Source organism: Peromyscus californicus, unplaced genomic scaffold (assembly GCF_007827085.1).
Source record: "Peromyscus californicus insignis strain IS unplaced genomic scaffold, ASM782708v3 Scaffold_20__1_contigs__length_68692818, whole genome shotgun sequence".
Taxonomy (NCBI): Eukaryota; Metazoa; Chordata; class Mammalia; order Rodentia; family Cricetidae; genus Peromyscus; species Peromyscus californicus.
The window spans coordinates 3,217,854-3,238,489 of NW_026294503.1; the positions used below are offsets into that span (position 1 = coordinate 3,217,854).

Sequence of the window (20,636 nt, forward strand, 5' to 3'; positions counted from 1 at the left end):
ATAAGGATTTGAACTCTACTGATGAACAGAAGCCTGTGTTTAGCATTAATTTTATAATATGATCACAATGTTTAAAAGACTATTCCCATGATAAACTGAGACTCCACCAAACTGGCCTGTGTTTTTGAGTTTTACTGATTAAATCGACTTAGGTTTAACTAATTTTCATCTGCTACATCTTTTGATGTTAATAAATTTAATAGTAGCCCTATAATTTTCCTAACATTTAGAAATGGTATTGCATCATTCTCAGATTCTGAAAAGGGGCCACCATGACCTCATCATTTATGGTTCAGAATAAATGTTGAACTATCTTGTGGAGACTCAGGGAGAAGTAGAAACTTAACTTGAAAAGCACACTGAGACTCTGGGTCTTCATTGCCTGGGAGAAGTCTTGCTCAGTGAGAAGTGAGCTAACGAATGCTTGGCCCTGATGTGGATCTGCTTGACCCACAAGCTTGTGTAAGCCCATTTTATCAGCCTTTGTGATATATATGTGAGACTCAAATATTGAAATGGAGGAGGTAAATCTATCCTGTTACCCATCAGATATTCAGTAGTCATTGAGCTAACTATTTTAATAAGACATAACTGCATAACCCTCTTAAACAGAGCCACACACTCCTCTTACTACTACATATTATACTGCCATTCTCTTACATTACCATTTCTTACTGTATATAAACATTTTAATTTAGTTTATAAATTTTAAAACTGTGAGTCATACTTTTGTGTGCCATCTACAAGAATTGTATCTTATCTCTAAAACTTGAAGACTCATCTACATTTCTCAAAAATTCTATATTATACCTCATTCTTAAATCTATTACACACTTTAAGCTAGTTTTTTAATGAGGTTTGAGGTCAAAGTACTGTTTTCTTTTTGTATACATAGCTAACTAACTTGCTAATACTACTGTCTTTATTCCATTTAATTGCTTTTGTGACATTTTCAGAAATCATTGGGCAATATTTGTTTGTACCCTTTCTAAATTCTGTGTTATGATCATTGAAACACACACACACACACACACACACACACACACACACACACGCCAAGTCTATTGTATCTTTGTACATGTGTGTGTGTTTGTATATATGCTTGCATATGTGCTGCTTTGGATGCAGGTTCATGTGGAAGCCAGAGGTCTCTTCCATGGTCACTCTCCACATTATTTTTTTTTTCAAAGACAATGTCTGTCATAGAACCAGGACCTTGCCAATTCAGCTATACTGGATAGCCAGCAGGCCCAAGGACCCTCCTGCTTCCACCTACCCTCCACACCAGCTTTTTTACATGGGTGCTAGGGATCATTTTTTAGGTAAGCTGGGTCACCAGAGGGCCCTAGGGATCTGCCTATATTTACCTTTCAGGGGTGAGGTTATGTGCACACATAGTCATGCCCAGCTTTTTATGATGGATTTCATCTTGTAACAATCATGTCATCTACAAATAAGCATTGTCTTTCTTTTTTCCTTTACAGTCTATATACTTTTTTGTTGTTGTTGTTGGTTTTTGGTTTTTTGAGACAGGGTTTCTCTGTGTAGCTTTGCGCCTTTCCTGGAACTCGCTTTGTAGACCAGGCTGGCCTTGAACTCACAGAGATCCACCTGGCTCTGCCTCCTGAGTGCTGGGATTAAAGGCGTGTGCCACCACCGCCCAGCAACAGTCTGTATATTTTTTATTTTTCTCCCCTTATTTTGGCTATGATTTCCAGTGTGATGTGATGAGTAGTGAGATGGACATAACGTCCTTAGCTAGTTCCTGATCTCATGGAGAAAGCATTTCAACTCTCATAATTATGATGCTAGCTCTAGACATATTGTATATGACATGCATCAGAGTAAAATATTGCTCTCTGTTGATATCTTGCTTAGGAGTTCTTAAGTTGAATAAATATCAGACTTTCCAATATTTTTTCTTCATCAATTGATCTTTTTTTCTCTCTAGGCTTTTAATTTAGTTAATCCAGCCTTCAAGTTCCTGAATAAACTGTACTTGGTTGTAGAATTTTTAAAATGTTTTATTACATATTGTGTATGTGTGTGCATGTGCATGCATGCACATGTACATGTGGAAGTCAGAGGATAACTTGCCCACTGAGCCATTACGCTGGTCCTTGATTGTGGACTTTCGTGTCTCTGTTGCTGAGAGATGTTGATGTGAGTTTCTTATGTCAGGAGTGGCAGTTCCATAAAGTTACTTCAAAAGTGGCCTTTCTCCTTCTGTTTCTGGAGCACAGAAAAGAAGAGAGGAAAGGAGTGCCCCGAGCCCCTCTGGAGCCTGGACTAGAAGTCTCCTTCTGCCCCTCTGTTGCACATGGCAGTCATGTCTGGGTTTGAGACTGCTGCTGTTCCAAGCCAATGGTGAAGGGAGAGTACAAGGAGGCAGTCAGCCCCACCTTGATAATGTTTTGAATTCTGTATTTCTTTTCTTTCATTTACCATTTGCTTTTCAGAATCTTCCAAATAGCTATCTCTGGAGATTTTACAGTTGTGGTCTTTCTGTTGGGAGAGACAGGGTTCCATCTTCCCTGGGTTCTTGAAACAGTATTGAAGGAGTAAACTCATGACAAAGGGAAGCATGCATTATATACTTAAGACATGTTTCATTACTTTGCTATGGGAGAATGGGTGAAACAAGGTAAAGCCAATTTGCATAGACCTAGAAACTTCATTTATATTCACATTCGTACCTGGATATGTTATGTGTGGGTAAGCAGCCATATGGAATGTATATTTTTGTTGATAAATAACAAATTACAACAAATATGAATTTCGTCGCTCATGGATTGTAGTTGTTTCTAGGTGGGTTCAGCTAGTTCTCTGCTAAATATGTGTGTCATTTGGGATCAGCAGTCCTATGGAGACTTCCTAAAGAGAACCTGCTTCTAAACTCATTCCAGCTGCTCCTTGTGTTTGTAGGAGGGAGGTCCCCAAGTCCCGGTTAGCTGTTGTCCAACTGTAGGGTCACATGGTTTTTCTCACCTTTTTCAGGCTTCACGTCCCTCACTTTCCCTCTTATCTTTCATGTGCCCTTTCCAAGGCACATATGATTATATCAGTCCCTCTAGATAATCTCCTTATCTAACTGGGGACCTGGAGCATAACCACAGACTCTCTTTACAGTAGACCAGTACCTATATTCTGTATCTAATTCAGTAACCAGGGCATGGGAATCTTTGGAGGGAAGTTCATTATTAGAATTCTGTCTGCCACAGAACCAGATTAATATGTTCTGAAATGTTCGAGTACAAAAAGACCAAACATGGGTTTCGTGCTGTTTGAGGCCTGGTGCAGTGTACTGAGGATGAAGGATGTCTAGTTAGGGTCTTCTTAACTAGCAGGACATATAGCTCAGAGAAAGATAGTATGCAGACATAGAACCCCAAGGAGGAACACATGCTTCACCTTGTGAATGAACTTAAAGAAAATGCTGAGCAGTATTTGAACATTGGAGATTATAGAGACACAGCAGAGATATATTATACACATGAACAAATGCCTGGTGCATGGTAAGGATCAGGAGAAGTAGGTTCTATATACTGAGCCTTTAAAGATGAGACAAGCAGAATCTACAGCTTAAAGGCAAGATTGTTTTTCTTCTGTCATAATAGGTTGGATTTTTATGTCATAAATGAATAGGAGTCAGTAAAGAGTTATAAACAGAGGTAAATGTCATTACCTGTACAGCTCGGGTCCTAGAACCCTGGCTAGGGGAGGAGAGAGAATTAAGAAAATATAGACACATACAGTAAAACTAGGATTATCTGGGGCTCTGCCATCACCACAGCCTAGAACCACAGCATGTTTACTGGGCACAGTGTAGAGGGACTGCTCAGCATGCCTCTGTAGGAAGTCTGTAGCAAGCAGCCTCCAGATGTAAACATGTGGGAGGAGAAAGCTGCAGTTGCCAGTGTTTGTACATGCTGATCAATTGTTCATAAACACTCACTTGAACTGAGAAGAGCTTTGCCACCCTCTTCAGCCTGGCCCTTACATGGAAACTACTTTGTAATGTCCCATGGGTCTAAGGCCTTGGAGTCCTCAACTTGACTATGCCCATGTCAACAATGCACGTTCACTGAGGACTCCACTCTCTCAGGTCTTCCTATGCTTCCTACAGGCGCACCTACCAGGATCACACACAAAACAAATACTTTGGAAATTGCTCTGTGGCACTGGATTGAAGGAAATGCCTAGGCAGAGAAATCAGTTAGTAGACTTTCTAATAGATGGGAAGGAAAATGAGGAGTGGTGGACATGCTGGAGAGGGGGCGATTGGAGTCAAGCAATGTTTTAGAAATCAAATTGGCACAGCTTATTTGGTAGTTTGATTGGGAGTGAGGAAAGAAAGTAGAATGAGGAACCAGAAAGTCAGAGTCCTGCTCTGAACCATGTGGTTGACTGACTGTAGCGCCGTTCACTAGCACAGGTGGCAGTACAGCAGAGAGGAGCTAATGAACTGTTCTGGAGGAGCTGATTGATGGGCCTTTGTCAGTTCAATTACGTGATCCGTTCATTTTCCTCTTACACCTTTTTCATTCAATACAAACAGTAGTCTAGGTGCTCAGTAAGTACACTAAGATGTACGACAGCTGCTTCCCCGTCGATGCACTAGAAATGCACTTAGTAACAGAGGTTATAAGAGGTGGCCTAGAAATAAGAGCTGAGTCTCAAAAAACAAGTTAGACAAGTAGCCAGGCTTATAAATAATTTTCATCTGTGTTCCTGGGAACACAGTGACAGCTGAGAGATGGGGATTCATCTCAAGGTAATAGTTGACTACTCTATGTCTACCCTCCATGGATGTTATACCAATCTGCAGTCAGAGAATAATGGATGACTTAGTGGGCCTGTCTGGGCAACCTCCTGAGTAAGTGACTTAAGTTGTTGCTATGGGTACAGAATGAGTACTTTTAAGTTCAAGTTTCTTGGAATAAAACCAGGAAGGTGAGGGGCACACAACTTACCAACTTTAGTTTTATTTGGTCTCACTATTATAATCATCTGCTAAAACTGTTCTCTGATTCTCATTGTGATAAAGTCAATGTTGCTTACTGTGAGGCCACAGAATCTGGAGGCACATATAAAGGACTGTGTAGACAGAGCAAGTAAATGTGTGAACCATTTGAACTATCTGTTTTCCCCCACAATGTTTATCCTACTGCTCTATTGTTTTCTGTAGAACCCCAAATAATACCTTTTAGCAGCATATGTTACTGGTTGACTCAGTGTCCACATACAGAGTGAAGTGGACCCCCTACCTCATATAAGACACAAAGATGGATTCACCAAAGATGGTAGACCTAAATGTAAGAGAGATAACTATAAACCTCTTAGAAGAATCATAGTACAAACTTCTGTGATCTTAGGTTAAACAGTATAAACAAAATAACGGATATGTTGAGCCTCACAAAATTTAAATATTCAGTGTTGAAAAGCTGAAAGTACTGTGCTAAAAGCAGCCAAAATAAAGTGAAAAGACAGTCCAACTTAATGGAATAAAATATTTACAAACCATGTATCTTAGAATAAGGACTTTGAAAACCCTTCAAGTGAAAAAAAAAAGCATTACTGTTAAAAATTAGCAGATTTGGGGGCTGGGGAGATTGTCCAAAGGGGAAACCACTTATTGCACAAATATGAGGATCAGCATTCAGGTCACCAGAGCTCACATAAAGCCATGTGAAGTCTAACGTGTCTATAATCCTGGTGCTCCTCCAGCACTAGGAAATGGCAGCCAGCACAGGAGAATCTCTGCGAGCTTGTGGGCCACAGGCTTGACATCTGCAGCAGGAATGAGACCGCTCAAAACAAGGGGAAGAGGAGGGCGGATCCCTGCACTTGTTCCTGAGCTCCACACTGGTGCTTGCCCTTCTCACTCATCTCTTCATCTCTGTCTCTCTCTGTCTCTCTCTCTCCCTCTCCCCCCCCCCCCACAATGAGCAGAGTTAAATACATATTTTTTAAGCATTTATACAAAATGGACAAGAAGTACATGAGAAAGCATTCAACAAATTAATCACTAGGGAAATCAAATCAAGGCCAATCAAAATTAACATGGATGTGTACCTCAAAAGCATGTTGATACATAAAGGAAGCAAGGCAGAAAAAAATCCAGTATTTTATGGTTCTATTTATATGCAATGTCCCCTAATCAGCAAGTATGCAAAAACAGAGCTTGGTGATAGTTTGAGACTAGGAGTGGAAGAAAAGTAATAAGTGATTGCTAAGTAGTCAGTTTGTCTGTCTGTCTGTCTGTGGTGATGGTAATGTTCTGAACTTAGAATGTGAATGTGTCAATAAGGTGTCTGAAAACGAATTCCTGGACTGGTAAGATTGCACGCCTGGAGAAGAGGATATGCACAGGTATGCTCTCAAGGACACTTGGATCAGCTCCTTACTAGGTCATGCAAGGTAAAAGAAGAGGGAAACAGAAGTAATAAGGCCAGTTTGAAGACATCTGACATGTGATACATGTAAATTGGACTATAAATTTTAAGAAATTTCTATCTACTTAACATTTATTGGAGTGATGCACATCAGTGTTTATCAGTGCAGAATGTACAGCAAGTCCCAGAATCTCTTCAGGTCATAACAGTTCGTAAAGGAGGAAGGTAAGGGAGGCAACTTGGTCTGGAGATCCGTGATGTTTAGGATTGACATTTTGTCCTACACTGTTCTGGTTCTGTGAGGAGTTCTGTTTCCTTGGGAGATCAAATGCCAGTTTCAGCTAGGTACCAAACTGGGAAGCCTACTTCAGTTTGCTATAGAACTTGAGGGTAGAAGGGCCTGTCCTGGTGTGGGCCTTGCATGAGGGGCCAGCAGCTTAGGCCACTAAGCAGCTCGATAATAATGTTCCTTTGGTCAACTACAGGAGAAGAGGTGACAAGTAAGACAATGCAGTGCTCTGGCACTTTGATGAGTGTTTAGAGAGCCCCAGGAAGTTTCTTAAGGTTTTGTTGTTGTTTTTGTAGCTGACATCAACTTGGATGTATCAAAGCCTTTGAAAGCAAACTTGAGTTTCACCAAACTGGATCAGATACATCATTTTTTAAAGAAGATTAAAAAGGCACACAGCTTTGCACATAGCAAAGAGACCTCAGCCCCACCAGACCCTGTACTGAATAAGGATGAGCCTCCCACCTCCAAATGTTACCACGGAAAGCTGTCTAAGCCCAAAGTTCACTGTGATGGAGCACAGAAGACTTCTTTTCAGGAAAACATGTGGAGAGCCATTTCCTGTTTTCAGAAAGTTTCTGTCCATACTACCCAGATTGTGGTCTCCATGGAAACTGTCCCACATCCTCATACACCATGTGTGTTGGCATCACTGTCGAACCTCAATGGAAGCCTTAGTGTCAAAGCAACACAAAGAGCACCTGGTGAGTGACAGAGGAAGGAGGGCGGGGCGGAGGGGGGAGGAGCAGAGGAGAGAAAACAACATCCTATGTAAGGTATGAAAATGTAACATTTTAAAGATTGTGTTGTGTAGAAATAAGTTTTAGACTCACTCGAGATTGGGAACATTTCCCGCTTGTGATCTTACTGCAGAGGTGCTGGTCCAGTTCTGTTTGGTTTGGTTTGGATTGGGGCTGTTGTCATTTTGTTTAGGCTGTTTGTCTGTTTGTTTTAACAAATCCTGTGAGCCTGGGGTATTTCCAAGCCCTAAAATCCCTATCCACCTCTTGAGGCACATTCTTGTAACTGTCTTCGAACTGTTTGTTCCTGGCTTTCTTTAGCTGAAATGGCCAAGGTGGAGCAACAGCGTGTCAGGCATTTTGAAGCGTCGGAACAGTGTTTTTCACAGTGCAGTCTGTGGAACAGCACATCAGATCACCTGAGACCCTGAGATCACCATGCTGGGAGTGTCCGTGCTAGACCCCACCCCAGACTACTGAATCCGACTCTGGGCACAGAGCCCGATAGTCTGTATCTTGTAAGCCTTGCAGGTGATTCTGATGCAGAACACTGCCTCACTGGGAACAATTGATTTTAGAAAGAGAAATTGCCATGGTAGCAGGTATGCTGCACAAAGTGTCAACCCAAGCTCAAGTCAGCGAGAATGCTGCTGAGGCATTTTTGTCAGGCAGCAACACCTGGCCAGGGGCAGGCTGAGCCTCTGTGTTCAGCCCACCAAAGGCCAGCTGAAAACTGTAGCAGGACAGGAAGCTAACTGGCCATGACATCTCCATTTTTCTCTTCTGCTACTGTGACTAAGTTGTTATGTGCTTTTCCACACTGAATCAGAAAGGGTGGGCACAAGGTATGTGAAGATAAAAGTCAAGACAGGCAGGAAATAACCATTGCAGTCACAGACACTGCTGCTGTGAAAGCTGAGAGCCAGGTGCCAGACATCTCAGGAGGGAACCATATAGTTTCCATAATCCTTTCCCGTGCCTGTGTGGAGGAGGGCTGTGGACTGATAGTGTGTTCGCTCCATCAGGCCCTAAGGTATGTGCATCCTAGCTGCATACAGAAGGGAACTGAGTGGCAGCTGCAGGCTGATTGTGACGTAGTTTACAGAGCCAGTTTGAGCACGGTAGATTAAGAGATTTTTTTTTTGTTTTAACTTTTATATATTTGAGTAGTAATAAATTTAAGCCAAAACATAGTTGACTTCTTTCTTCTTCAGTGAAGTATTTGTAACCAACCCAGCTAAAAGCTCTGTTTTTCTTTGTTGTCTTTGAAGTTAGAAATGAAAAATGCAGGGTTTGGGGGCATGAGAAATTCCAACACTGGACACTACAGTGTCGAGTCCACTGTGCTCATCTCACACCTTCCTAAATGCTGTCCCTTAATTATGGCGGGGAAAGGTTAAGACCAAACAGAGGAGCAATTTTAAACACGTTGGACTGAACCGTCTGTAGAGCAGGGCCTGCTTTTTCTCATCCTCACTCCTCTGAATTCATTTGATGCTTCATAATTGTTTTCTCTACAATACAATCGAAAACCTTTCATTTAGCCATACATATGGTCTGGTTTTTTGTAATTTCCCCTTTATATTAGAAAAATTATATAACCCTCTTATAATTAATGTTCTTTTTATCTTGTTAAACAGGAAAATAGAAACTTCCACTTTGACTAAAACTTACTTGGTATTGCTCTGCTGGGCAGTGTCCAGCAAACATTTTAAAATAGTTTTTTGTGTCACATTAAATCAAAATTGAAGTCAGTCATTCAGTTCAAAGAATTTACTATGGTGAAACCACAACAGAATTTAGTCAGCAAATCCATTGTATGTGAGTTAGATAAGAGAGGAGCAGGTGTCAGTTGTTGCTGTGGACATTATAAGAGAGGTCACTGCATAACTCTTTTGGTGTTGTTATTTGTTAGTAGTGAGGGATACGCTCTCTTTCTGGAGCCCAGGCTGCCCTCGAACTCACCTTGAAACCAGCCTAGCCCTGAACTTGCCCATCACACCAGGATCAGCACACAACTTAAAAAAATAAATAAATAAATTTTATATATATATATATATATATATATAGTTTTATATATAGTTTTATATATATATAGTTGTAACGATATTTTTAAAAAACAATAAGCATTTAACATTAATTTCATTATGTAGTTTGATGTTTTCAAATTGCATGTTTTGCAGTTTATTTGAAATACAAATATGTGTATTTTTGTGTAGTTTGGAATTTTTTATTTCGTTTTGTTTTTGTTTTTTTTTTTTGAGTTGGGGAGTTGTTTTGTTGTTTGTTTATTTTTGACTTGTTTTATTTCATGACAGAATCTCACTATGTAGCCCTGTCTGTCCTGGAACTCACTATGTAGACCAGGCTGGCCTCAAACTTAAGAGATCTACCTGCCTCTGCCTTCCCAGGTGCTGGGATTAAAGATGTGCACCATGCCTGGCAATTAGGTATAGTTTTGGTAAGCGATAAAAATGAAAAAGTTACACACACACACACACACACACACACACAAACACACACCCTACCAGTAATCACATTTTTGTAGTTTTCAAGTGGTGGTATTCTCTATGCAACCCAGTTCTTATGGTGTATCTTTGAGCTCACTGAAATGAATGTCAGATTTGTATAGGTTGACTCTAATGCAGAAATACTTCACTGAGTCTTTGATTTTACAGTTTGTGTAACTATTGTGAGCATCTGCAGCAGCTGCACTTCTCAAACTATTTGCTGAACCAAATTGAGCCCAGTGACAAAGTAGTCATCTCAGACGAGCTATTAACAGAGAGCGGGATGGTGCCGCGCACGGTACGGCATCTGCTGCACACATGGTGCCCATAGAAGAACTCAAGATAAAACCATTGTCGAAAATTTCTTCATTCGACCTCAGCAGTTTGCACTTGTTTATCCGAATCTGCATAGCTCCCCAATGAGACAGCACACTTGGGGTTTCTTCGGTTCTCACTCACTTTCTCTTTGATCCTTTTTGATGTGCTGACTTTAATAAACACACTCAAAAACACTGTGCAAGAACATTGTGGAAAAAACTACAAAGGACCAGCTCCAGCAGCAGAGCTCTGCTAATCCCTAACTTACGCAGGCTATTTTTAGAGAAATATTTTTTTAACACTCTTTATGTGACAATGTTATATAAACAGGGAAAAGCAGTCCTTTCCAGATGAATTTTAATTTAAGAGCTGAAATAGATTTGTAATTCTAGAGGAATCCTATGTGCTAAGTAATTCTTAGAGAAACACCGTTGGGAATGTGCTGTAGGCATGTTCCCTCACTTGTCACGAGGACAGAACAAATGAGTTTGCCTGATGATTATTTTTTTATCATCTAGGCTGTTAGAAGCTTATGGAAAGTATGTGGGGAAAGGGAATAATAAAGGCATGAAACAAGAAAGCTAATGTTTCCCCCAACATCATCAGTACATTTCTACAGTCTGAGGGCTTTCCTATTCATTTCCTCTTTTTAAAATGAACAGTTCCAAATTATTTACTGAGCTTGCTAAAAGAATTCCCATCTTCATCTAGCAGAACAAGGTGAAGTGGTTAAATATTTTCTGCCTAAGAAAAATAAATAAAAGAAGCCATCCAGCTCTCCTCAGACTCCTGTGCTCCTGTGGACGACTATTTCAAGGGACTTGAGTCTTCCTATTACCCCATTCTGCAGACGCTTTAAGCAGCAGTGACTCATGTGACTGACTCCGCTTTCTGCTGGAATACTTATGTTCTCTCATGTGTCTTAGTGAAAGGGCCCTTGCCATCTGATTGTAGAAGATGCCATGCTTGTATTCTTTTAACTTGGTATATACTACAGGCAATCTTAGGAATGTTTTACCAGTAACACGACAAACCTTAGTTAGAAATTATATCTTATAGTCTGAAATATTTTAAGGTCAATAATATTTCTTTGTTATCTGTTAAATCTGCCCCATTGTAGAGTACGTTCTTTAAAAGTATGTTCTTCCCCCAACATGGGCACTCAGTGCGATCCCCTTTTGCTGTTTAAAGCATGTCATTTCGGAGACACTCGAAGTATGTAGTTATAAATTCTAAACTGGCAGCAAGTCTCTTTCCACAGGAGGGTGGGGATTGATCTCACTGTAGCTCCCTGTCAGAGTAATTTATGGCTCTATTAAGATGGCACGCCTTAGATTTCTGCAAACAAGAGTACACAGTTAGGAGCTGGGAAATCCCTGGACTGAAGGTTGCCATGCTCTGTCTCGGGGGCAATTAAATTAGCAACCTCCAACTAGACAAAGAACAGGGAAACACAGCATGAACAGCTTGATGACATGTGGGGAAGATCCTGGGTAACGCCATTGACAAGAAAGACTCTGACCATGGAGACATTGAGGGGTTTTCTCCCAGGCAGAAAGCAGCGTGTTGAGCTCATTGTCAAAGGAACAGTGGTTTAAGTCACTTTCTCTGCCCTTGCTGTACTTAACTTTGTATATAAACAGAACAAGAGAGAGAGAAAGGAAGCATAGCCATTCTTTTCCATGAAACTGGAATGCCCCCTTCATGTTCAGCACAGTCAGGACCAGCAAAGCCTAACACACATAGAACCTAACACCCCCCTCCTAACACACATAGAACCTAACCCGCTCCTAACACACATAGAACCTAACCCCCTCCTAACACACATAGAACCTAACAACCCCTCCTAACACACATAGAACCTAATCCCCTCCTAACACACATAGAACCCAACCCCCCTCCTAACACACATAGAACCTAACATCCCCTCACTCCCCAAAAGTGAAACCAGGTAATTAACTGAAGCAAAGTGTTGGTCCCGCTTTCCATGTTGTGCTTATCCTGAAGGAAATCCCTAAGCATCCTCATAGCTTTGGATGCCAGTTAGCATGGTAAATTAGATAAGTCAACCTAAAATACCATGGTGCAGTGGTAAGCCATTTACAGCACCCCAAAGACCCTGCTGCTTTCAAACAGAAATGCATCTCTTTCCAGGGTCTGAAGGACAAGAAATGAACTTCTTGACAGTAAAAGACAGAAGACAAATGTAGCTTTTAGGTATCCACCTAGGATGGAAACATAAATATAGCTAGTTGACAGCTATACAAATCACCAACAGTCCTTAATGAATATTGGGTGTGGGCGTCAGGGTCCTGTCTTTTTTGACACTCTGTCCCAAGTAGCTTGAAGCCAGCACTCAAGGAAAAGTAAAATGCTCACTGCTGCAACATCTGGGGTTTTATTTGTCATGTTGGCATACCTGGTGAGCACAAAAGAAAGAGTAAAGGGACTGTCTTGACAATGAAATGAGTTACCGAATCTTGTGATAATGAGAAGCAGAAGAATTCTAATGCCTTTCCATAGTCCCTCAGGTAGAGGTGCGTTTATGGGTTTGCAGAAGGAAAATGTAGGCGGGCAGAACAGATGGGCTAGAGTCCGTGAAACACAACACCTCCTCATCCCCGACTGAGTACCACTGTTAACCCCAGGCAGAGTCCCTCCTTTTGCTCCAAGGTTCACAGTTCCTCCTGATAAGCTGGCATGGCATCTTTTCACCCTGAAATTACTCGTAGACTACTTGTTTTTATCTGTGAGAATATTTTTCTGCACATTCTGGTAAGCGATTGGGCATTCCCAAAAGAGTAGGAAGTTCTAAAACTTGAAAGTGAAATAAAACCTAGTAAAAATATTGTAATTTCTCCCCCAAATAATACTTCATATTATTTCTCTCATATGATTAAAAATAAAAAATACATAACTATAAGAGTCTCAACACTGAAATTTTTTTTTTGCTGTGGTTGTTATGATCTGTGAGTAGATGAACTATTAGACAATAATGAGCGGTATCAGTTCTACAACTTAGGAAAGGTCGTTTTTATGTTTTAGAGTGTGTATGATGCAGGGTATGGGTAAGTGCACGTGCCACAGCTCACACATGAAGGTCAAAAGCTACTCCATCTTTCCATGGATCCTGGGACTCAAACTCAAATCACCAGCTTGCACTGTGAGTGCCATTACCCACTGGGCCGTCTCACCAGCAGAAAAGGGCTTTTCTATGCCATGTCGGGCAGGGGTGAGGGATGAATAGCTATGAATGTTTAGTATTTTTAAAAATTAGTCAATTTTTGCTATTTGGACATGTTTGTTTGTTTGTTTATTTATTTTGGTTTTTAGAGACAGGGTTTCTCTGTGTAGTTTTGGTGCCTGTCCTGGATCTCGCTCTGTAGACCAGGCTGGCCTTGAACTCACAGGAATCTGCCTGGCTCTGCCTCCCGAGTGCTGGGATTAAAGGCGTGTGCCACCGCCACCCGGCATTATTTGGACATGTTTATACAGAAGTCATTTATTTTGTTGAAACAAGTAATGTCCCTGAAATGTCCATATCTTCAGTTTTGTGAAATGTGTATATCATTAAAATGTTTCTTGTTTGTCGGGTACATTTGTGTTTTAGTGCTGATGAGGTTCCCATATCTGGTAGCCCAGCAGGAGTCATTTAAAATTCACAGTACAGTAACTTCAGAGAAATAGAAGTAAGCAATGTGTTCAGTCTTTCGTTTCAAGGCAGCATGAAAAATGAAAACTTTCTAATGAGCCACAGAACAGGCTATCAAGGCAATCTCCTGTGCAATGGTGAACGTGATGTACCTGCCCAGCCTTTCTAGAGGGAGATGAGCTCACAGCAGAAAGATAGCCATCTCTGACTTTTTATTCTGATTCATCGCTGACCTGAACTCCATTTGAACCTGGTTAGACAAAAAACAAGCAGAATTCCTGGCCCAAACTATAAAATATAATTAAGCCCTTTTGAAACGATGTGTAAAAGAACATTGCTGTACCCCCACTTATAACCACTACCACCACCACAACCAATAAAGTTAAATCAAGCACTGCCTGTAATGGATTAAAATAATAAATGTTCCTGGACTTCAGTGTTTGAAGTGCTTGAAGAAAACAGGCTTCCAATAGCCGAGTAGCTGAATGGAGGAAAGACATTTATTAATGACGAGTTCAAGGATGTGGCCTGCTTAAGATCAGTGCTTTCTGTTTACTGTGTGTTACACATCTCTTGTGTTTTTACACAGCCCACATGTGTCCACACACAATAATGGAATTCTTTTTTCAGCAAAAGAATTGTTAATTGTATAAATCTGGTTCTCTCGGGAACTTTCATAAGACTGTGCTTTTCTCTGATAGGAAACAATTACCATTGTTATAGTGTCTTGTGTAACTCCACCTTCAACCTTGTCTCTAACAGCACTAGCCTATCTTCCAATCAAATCTAGTCACCAGATTTCAAACTTAATCCAATTTTTTTTTTTTTGCCAGACTACTTTTGGCCTCAAATGATATATTTTCACCATAGTCCATAATAGTGACATGTGCCTGTCCTGTATGATGCCAGGGTGTGGTGAAACAGTGTTTTCTATTTAATTTCTCTAGATTTGGTTGCATCTGAATAAAAACAACAACTGTACAAACTTCACACATAATCACATTCAAACTGTGTGTTTTGTAGAGAAGAAAGGAGGTCTTTAAAACAACAAAATTGCAGTCAGTTGCTATGAATGTCATTGCACAAAAGGTTACTATAGAAGAAAGTTCCTAGTCCTAGTAACTCAGTACTAGAGAGAGATCTTTTCCTAGCAGTCCTTCTTTGCATCCTAACATAGCACCTGTTAGTTTAGTGTTCTGTGAAATGGGTGTATGTTAAGAGTCACAGCCCTGAGAATATAGGAAGCCACAAGCAATCCTCCACCCATGCAGTTGGTTGAATGTGTGACGATATTAAGTTCTGCCTATGGCCACAGCAAATTGTCCTTTTGTCCACATAAGCCATGTGCTAAAGAGATTACTGGCAAAACAAGGCTGGCAGGAATGAATGAATAAAAATATATTTGAGGTACTCTTATACCGTGGCTGGTTCCCTAGACCTGTTGGCCACGCTAGCATTACATACTGAGGCTGTGCAAGAGAGCTGTGACAGAACAGCATTTATTTACAGTGCTGTTACCACCTCCAAAGTGACATCTGAGAGTGGAGTGTCTGTGAAGCAGCAGAGTGCTTAAGTCAGAATGACAGACTCAGTGCTCTAGCCTGCTTCCTACTGACTAGCTGCCATCTTCCTATGGAAGGCAAGACTACCATGGGAGTCTGGGTGCTTGGCATGAACTGAATGCCTTCTTTCTTTTTAATCTTCTTTTCCCTCTCTCAATAAAACTACATCACTTGTATGCTGAAGTCATCTATCATTAAATGTTTGAGCTAAAAATTATTTCAAAAGTCATACTTTTCTTTATCAAGAACCCCTTTGTCCTTTCCTCCCATAAACCTTATGAACCAAACACATTGCATTTAATACTAACTAGATAGGTTATGATACCAATTTGATAGAATAGTAATTACAAATAAAAACCTTAGTAGGTCTCCACAACCCCTGTTTCGGATTCCTGACTTGTAGGTTATTTGAAATAGTAAAACAATGTCATGGACTTTTAGTTATTTTGTGCCCCTAAATGTCAAGGAATGCTGGGCTGAAGCCCAGCGAGGTAGTCTTCTGCTTCATTGAGTTAATCCTGAAAAGGTAAAGAGATTTGCCCAAGGAAATTCTGAGGGAGAATGGACTTTTATGACCTCTGGTTTGTCTCAGACTTTTGATCAGGCTTTATTATGTAGACCAAGACCAGTTTCTAAGCCACTCCAGTGAATTACCTAGCAAGTCATTTTGCTTTCAAAATAAGTTTATATGCTGGAGTCCAGCTCTGGATGAGGGCAGGGTTTGAAGATGTATGGATGCAAGAGCGGCAATGGAGGAGTCAGACATGGGACACTTCTTAGTTTGATTTTAGGAGAAATGGACAGAGAGGAAGCATACAGGAGTCATCCCCAGTGGGACAGGTCCCAGCAGAGGATGTAAGGAGTCAGCAGGCAAGGAAGTGAGCCAGGCCATGGTGGTTGGGAGAATCTTGCAGCCAGACTGACTAGCAGCCAGAGTGTTTCTTTATTTATACAGAATTTAGTTAGCAGGGATACATTCATGATGTTCCAAAACATAGATCATATCATTTTTGGTTTTGGACATGTGTTTCACTTCCTTTTGCTCATCTTTTAGTCATCATTAATAAACTATGACAGAACAGAGTTATCACTTCCAATCATTTTCCCTCAAGTTTTGACATCATTAATAAAGAGTTATCATTCTTACTCATTAACCCCATAACCCAATTTTTGAGAACCTAGAGGCATATGACAGCCTGTTCTCAGGCCAGTAGCTTTGGTTGCTTCAAGGACACTAGACCAAAACAAAAATCTTTCAACCACCCTGGGCATTTTGCCATGTCCCAAGCAGTGTATTATTAACTCTTAGTGGTCAGAGTGCCCAGGAAAAATCCTCAGGCTAAAGCTGTAGTTATTATTCAAATTCTGGCATAATGCAATCAATGTTCACATTTATATCCTTATAGAATTTGTCTATATGTCTAATCCTGGCATTCTGTTGTTCCTTGGTCATATGACATTATAGTGGCTCTACATGAGCAAACTGTTCTAAGAGAGGGAGGTCCTGACACCTCATACTTTTATCATCTTTCCACTCCATACTTTGCTCATCAATGTGTTTCTATATAGTACCAAGTTGTATGCCACGTAATTGTCTGAGTGTACAGTGGGAAGAGCCTTGTAATTCGAACTGTGGACAACTCCTCGAGCCCACCAGATCTTATTGACCTTTTTGAGTTTACTTTGTTTTGAATATCTTGTTCTGGTATAAGTCAGGGACAGATGTCTCAAGAATGTCTCATAGCCTAATGAAGAGACCTCTGGCTTCTTTATTTGTCACAACCTCCAAGGCATAAGGAAGACCTTCAAGTAGATAAGGATATCTCCCTAAAAGCGGAGGAATAGTATGTTCAGCACTTTTCTGGGGAAGCTTAGAAGCAGCATTCCTGGGAGAAGGCATAAATGATTCATAAGGAATTTTCCATCAATCCAATATCCCCAAACTATACAAATATTTAAAGTCCCTCAAGTATGCAACAGGTGGAGATGATAACCAAAGGTGACATGGCAGCTATCATGTGGCTCAGCTCTGCTGGATCTTTGTCAAGCAGCTGTGCTGGCTTTACGACTTCTGCCATTCCATTCAGATATGGCTGTGCCATTTATACCCAATCTTCATCCATGTCACTGACTGCAGAAATGACTTCAGCAGGCATGATGGCACATACCTATAAATCTAGCACTAGGAGGGTCTGAATTCATGGACAATGTGGGCTACAATGAGACCTTGGCCAACCAAGCAAAAACAAAAACAAAGAAAAACAACCAAAAAACCAGCCCAGCAGAACTTTCTTCATGGAAATTATGTACTGTGTTCATCTCAGAAACTTTACAGATATCTTTTACCATTCTTCCTCTCTAAGAAGGCTACCATTTAGTCATGTGGCCAGATGTGCCAACCTGCTTTCATAAAGTAAGTCTGTAGGATCAAATCAAATTTTATTTTTCCAGTAAATTCATACAGTGTTAAGAAAGAGAGCATGATGGCAGACTGGAAGAGAGGAAAGAGCTATGACTTTTTAGTATTTTCATTTTGGTTTTCCAAGATCCAAGAGTTTTTTTTTTTTTTTTTAAATATACCTTCCCAAGACAAGGACCAAGTATAAGCAGCCAGTGTAGAAGATGTTTCTTCTTTCATAAGAAATTTTCCTTTTATATGGAAAGGAGAAAAGAAGAACTTCCTTTTCTAGCTTATTTTCCGGATTTCTTGAATTCAGAAGACCAGGTTTGGGTTGAAGTGGGAGTCTTGACTTCTAGTCTCTGACAAGCACTGAGTAAGAGGTCTTGGGGACTCTAAGTTCCCCCTACAGGAAATGAAAAGGTGCCTTGGAGACAGCCCAAGCTGAGCTCCCAGCTCCTGTTCTTTCGTTCTGGGCACTGGTACTCTATTCACTGAACAATGGGTACAGCTCCATGTTTTATTACATTACTGTATTCTGTCTTTTCATTTATGATAGTCATAGGCATAATATGTTTACATAGGCTTATTGCAAAATTGAATATGAGTAGGATCCAGTCAATTTGCACATTCTGTTTGAGGGTGGATAACAAGGTGTTTTTGTTTCTGTTTTTTTATGGTTAAAACATGCAAATGCTGTATTTTATGTGCTTCAAAATAATTGCTTGAAGGAATATGAAGTGGAAAGAGTTTAGTCTTTGGTAGTTTAGTCATATTTTTGTGAATTATACTTAAAATATTTTTTTCTTCCTTTCTTTTTGAGGCATCCTGATATTTCACTGTTATACAAATTTGCTCCTGGATGTTCTAACATATCCTTGCAGATTTTTAGTAGCCCAAAATTACTTCCAGCTGGGTTAAAAAACCAAACCCACCTACCTGGCTCTGCTTTGCCAGCACGTGCCTTCATTGAGCACCCTTGCGAACTCAGTCTGCAGGGGCTCGGTTTAGGTTGCACTTGGCGCAGACGGCATGTGGAAAGGAGGAACATTACGTGGGGTCTAGTACATCCTGATGCTGACAGGCTGGCAGTGTTTTTAAATAGTTTTCTAAACAAATGGTTTACATTTATTCATCTTCTAAAGGAGTATTTTAAAGGTCATAAGACTATTTGTTCCTTGAATGTAGTTTTTATATTCACTTGCAAAGTATATCAATATGCAAACAAAGCAAGATGCCATTTATCCCATCATTTACTTCTGACATTATTCCCCAGTGTTGTTGCACCTCATTTACTCTAATTAAATGTCTGCCATTGGTTTTCAAAAACAATTTTAAAATATAAACAGATTTTTGAAAGAAGTAGTTCAATTGGAAACAAAAGCATTTCTTTAATGTAGGGAGACAGAAGTTACACAGAGTGACGATCACATGGTCACTGAAAGCAACATTGGATCTTGGTACAGTAAAGAGGTTATGAGAGGAAAATCCAGTGGGATTCCAAAAATGTCTGTGATTATACCACTGTCAATGTACTTGCTGTTGAGAGTATACCCTGGGTTTGTAGAGTTTAGGGGAAGAACATAACTTTGCTGAAAGACTAAATTTGAGAATTTGTTTTTGTTTTGTTTTGTTTTTTGTTTGTTTGTTTGTTTGTTTTGGTTTTTTGAGACAGGGTTTCTTTGTGTAGCTTTGGAGCCTTTCCTGAAACTCGCTCGGTAGACCAGACTGGCCTCGAACTCACAGAGATCCTCCTGCCTCTGCCTCCCAAGTGCTGGGATTAAAGACATGCGCTATCACTGCCCACTATGAAGTTGTAAAAATGACTTGATCAGTGGGATGTGGTGGCTTATACCTTTAGTCTCGGCATTTAGGAGGCAGAAGTGAGTGGATTTCTGTGAGTTCAAGGCCAGCCTGGTCTACTTAGTCTCTGGCTAGCCAAGGACTATGTAGTGAGACCCTGTCTCAGAAATTAAATAAACAAAAATGCTTGATCTCTAATTGAAGTAAATTTAATATAAATATTTTGAAGGTTGTGATAATTTTATATCTTTTAGTTGAGAAATAATTTAAATCTATTTTTAAATAAAATATTTCTTCTAACATTAAAAATTTAGAGAACAAAATATACAGAAAATGTAACAGATAGGATTTCAAATACCTTTGTACTTCCCAGCCAGCAGACATGTGTACATGTCATATTTGTTGTCAACACAAGAGAACTCTATGGAGTGATGCAGCCATCTCCAGTGTGTGTCATTTCCATTGTGGACATGGTGTCCAGCAGTTCAGAATTCCACTAAGCAGAACAACATGTGCCTTAACTTACCGTCTCCTGCCATTTGTCCAGAGTTTAAATGTCCTGGGATCCAATTTACATAAACTCTGAGAATTCACTGTGAGAGGTGGATCTATGACAGCCCAAGAAAGCTATGTAGTATGTTTTTTAATGACAGAAGACGAGGTTAAGGAGGCTGTCACAGAGATCGGCTCCTTAGACTGGAAGAAAGGGGAAAAGAAATGAATAACCATGTCGCCAGTCCCGGAGATTATGTTCTTGTTTTGTCAAAATTACGAAGTTGGTGACAAAGTTTTGAAGTTGATCTACTTTCTCTTTTGACTCTGAAATTCATCGCCACTCTTTGTTAATAAAAAGTTGCCATAGTCTTACAGTCTCTTTTACCAAGATTAAAACCATTTGAACTAATGTTTTCCTATCACCACGCTGTAGCTTTCTAAAACTATGGCAGATGTACTGTTAAAAACTTACAA

General features: G+C 40.2%; 1 protein-coding gene across 5 annotated transcripts in view; it reads left to right on the forward strand.

The window, feature by feature from the left end:
* The window catches only part of Vps13b (vacuolar protein sorting 13 homolog B), a 559,226-nt gene that overhangs the window by 388,991 nt on the left and 149,599 nt on the right, over nucleotides 1-20,636 (forward strand). For 4 of the 5 annotated variants that reach the window (XM_052747609.1, XM_052747612.1, XM_052747610.1 and 1 more), the window contains one exon: nucleotides 6,981-7,388. The exons of the other annotated variant lie outside the window; for it this stretch is intronic. In XM_052747609.1, coding sequence (XP_052603569.1) covers nucleotides 6,981-7,388 — 408 coding nt within the window. The remainder of the gene's footprint in view (nucleotides 1-6,980; nucleotides 7,389-20,636) is intronic. 5 annotated transcript variants of the gene reach the window in all.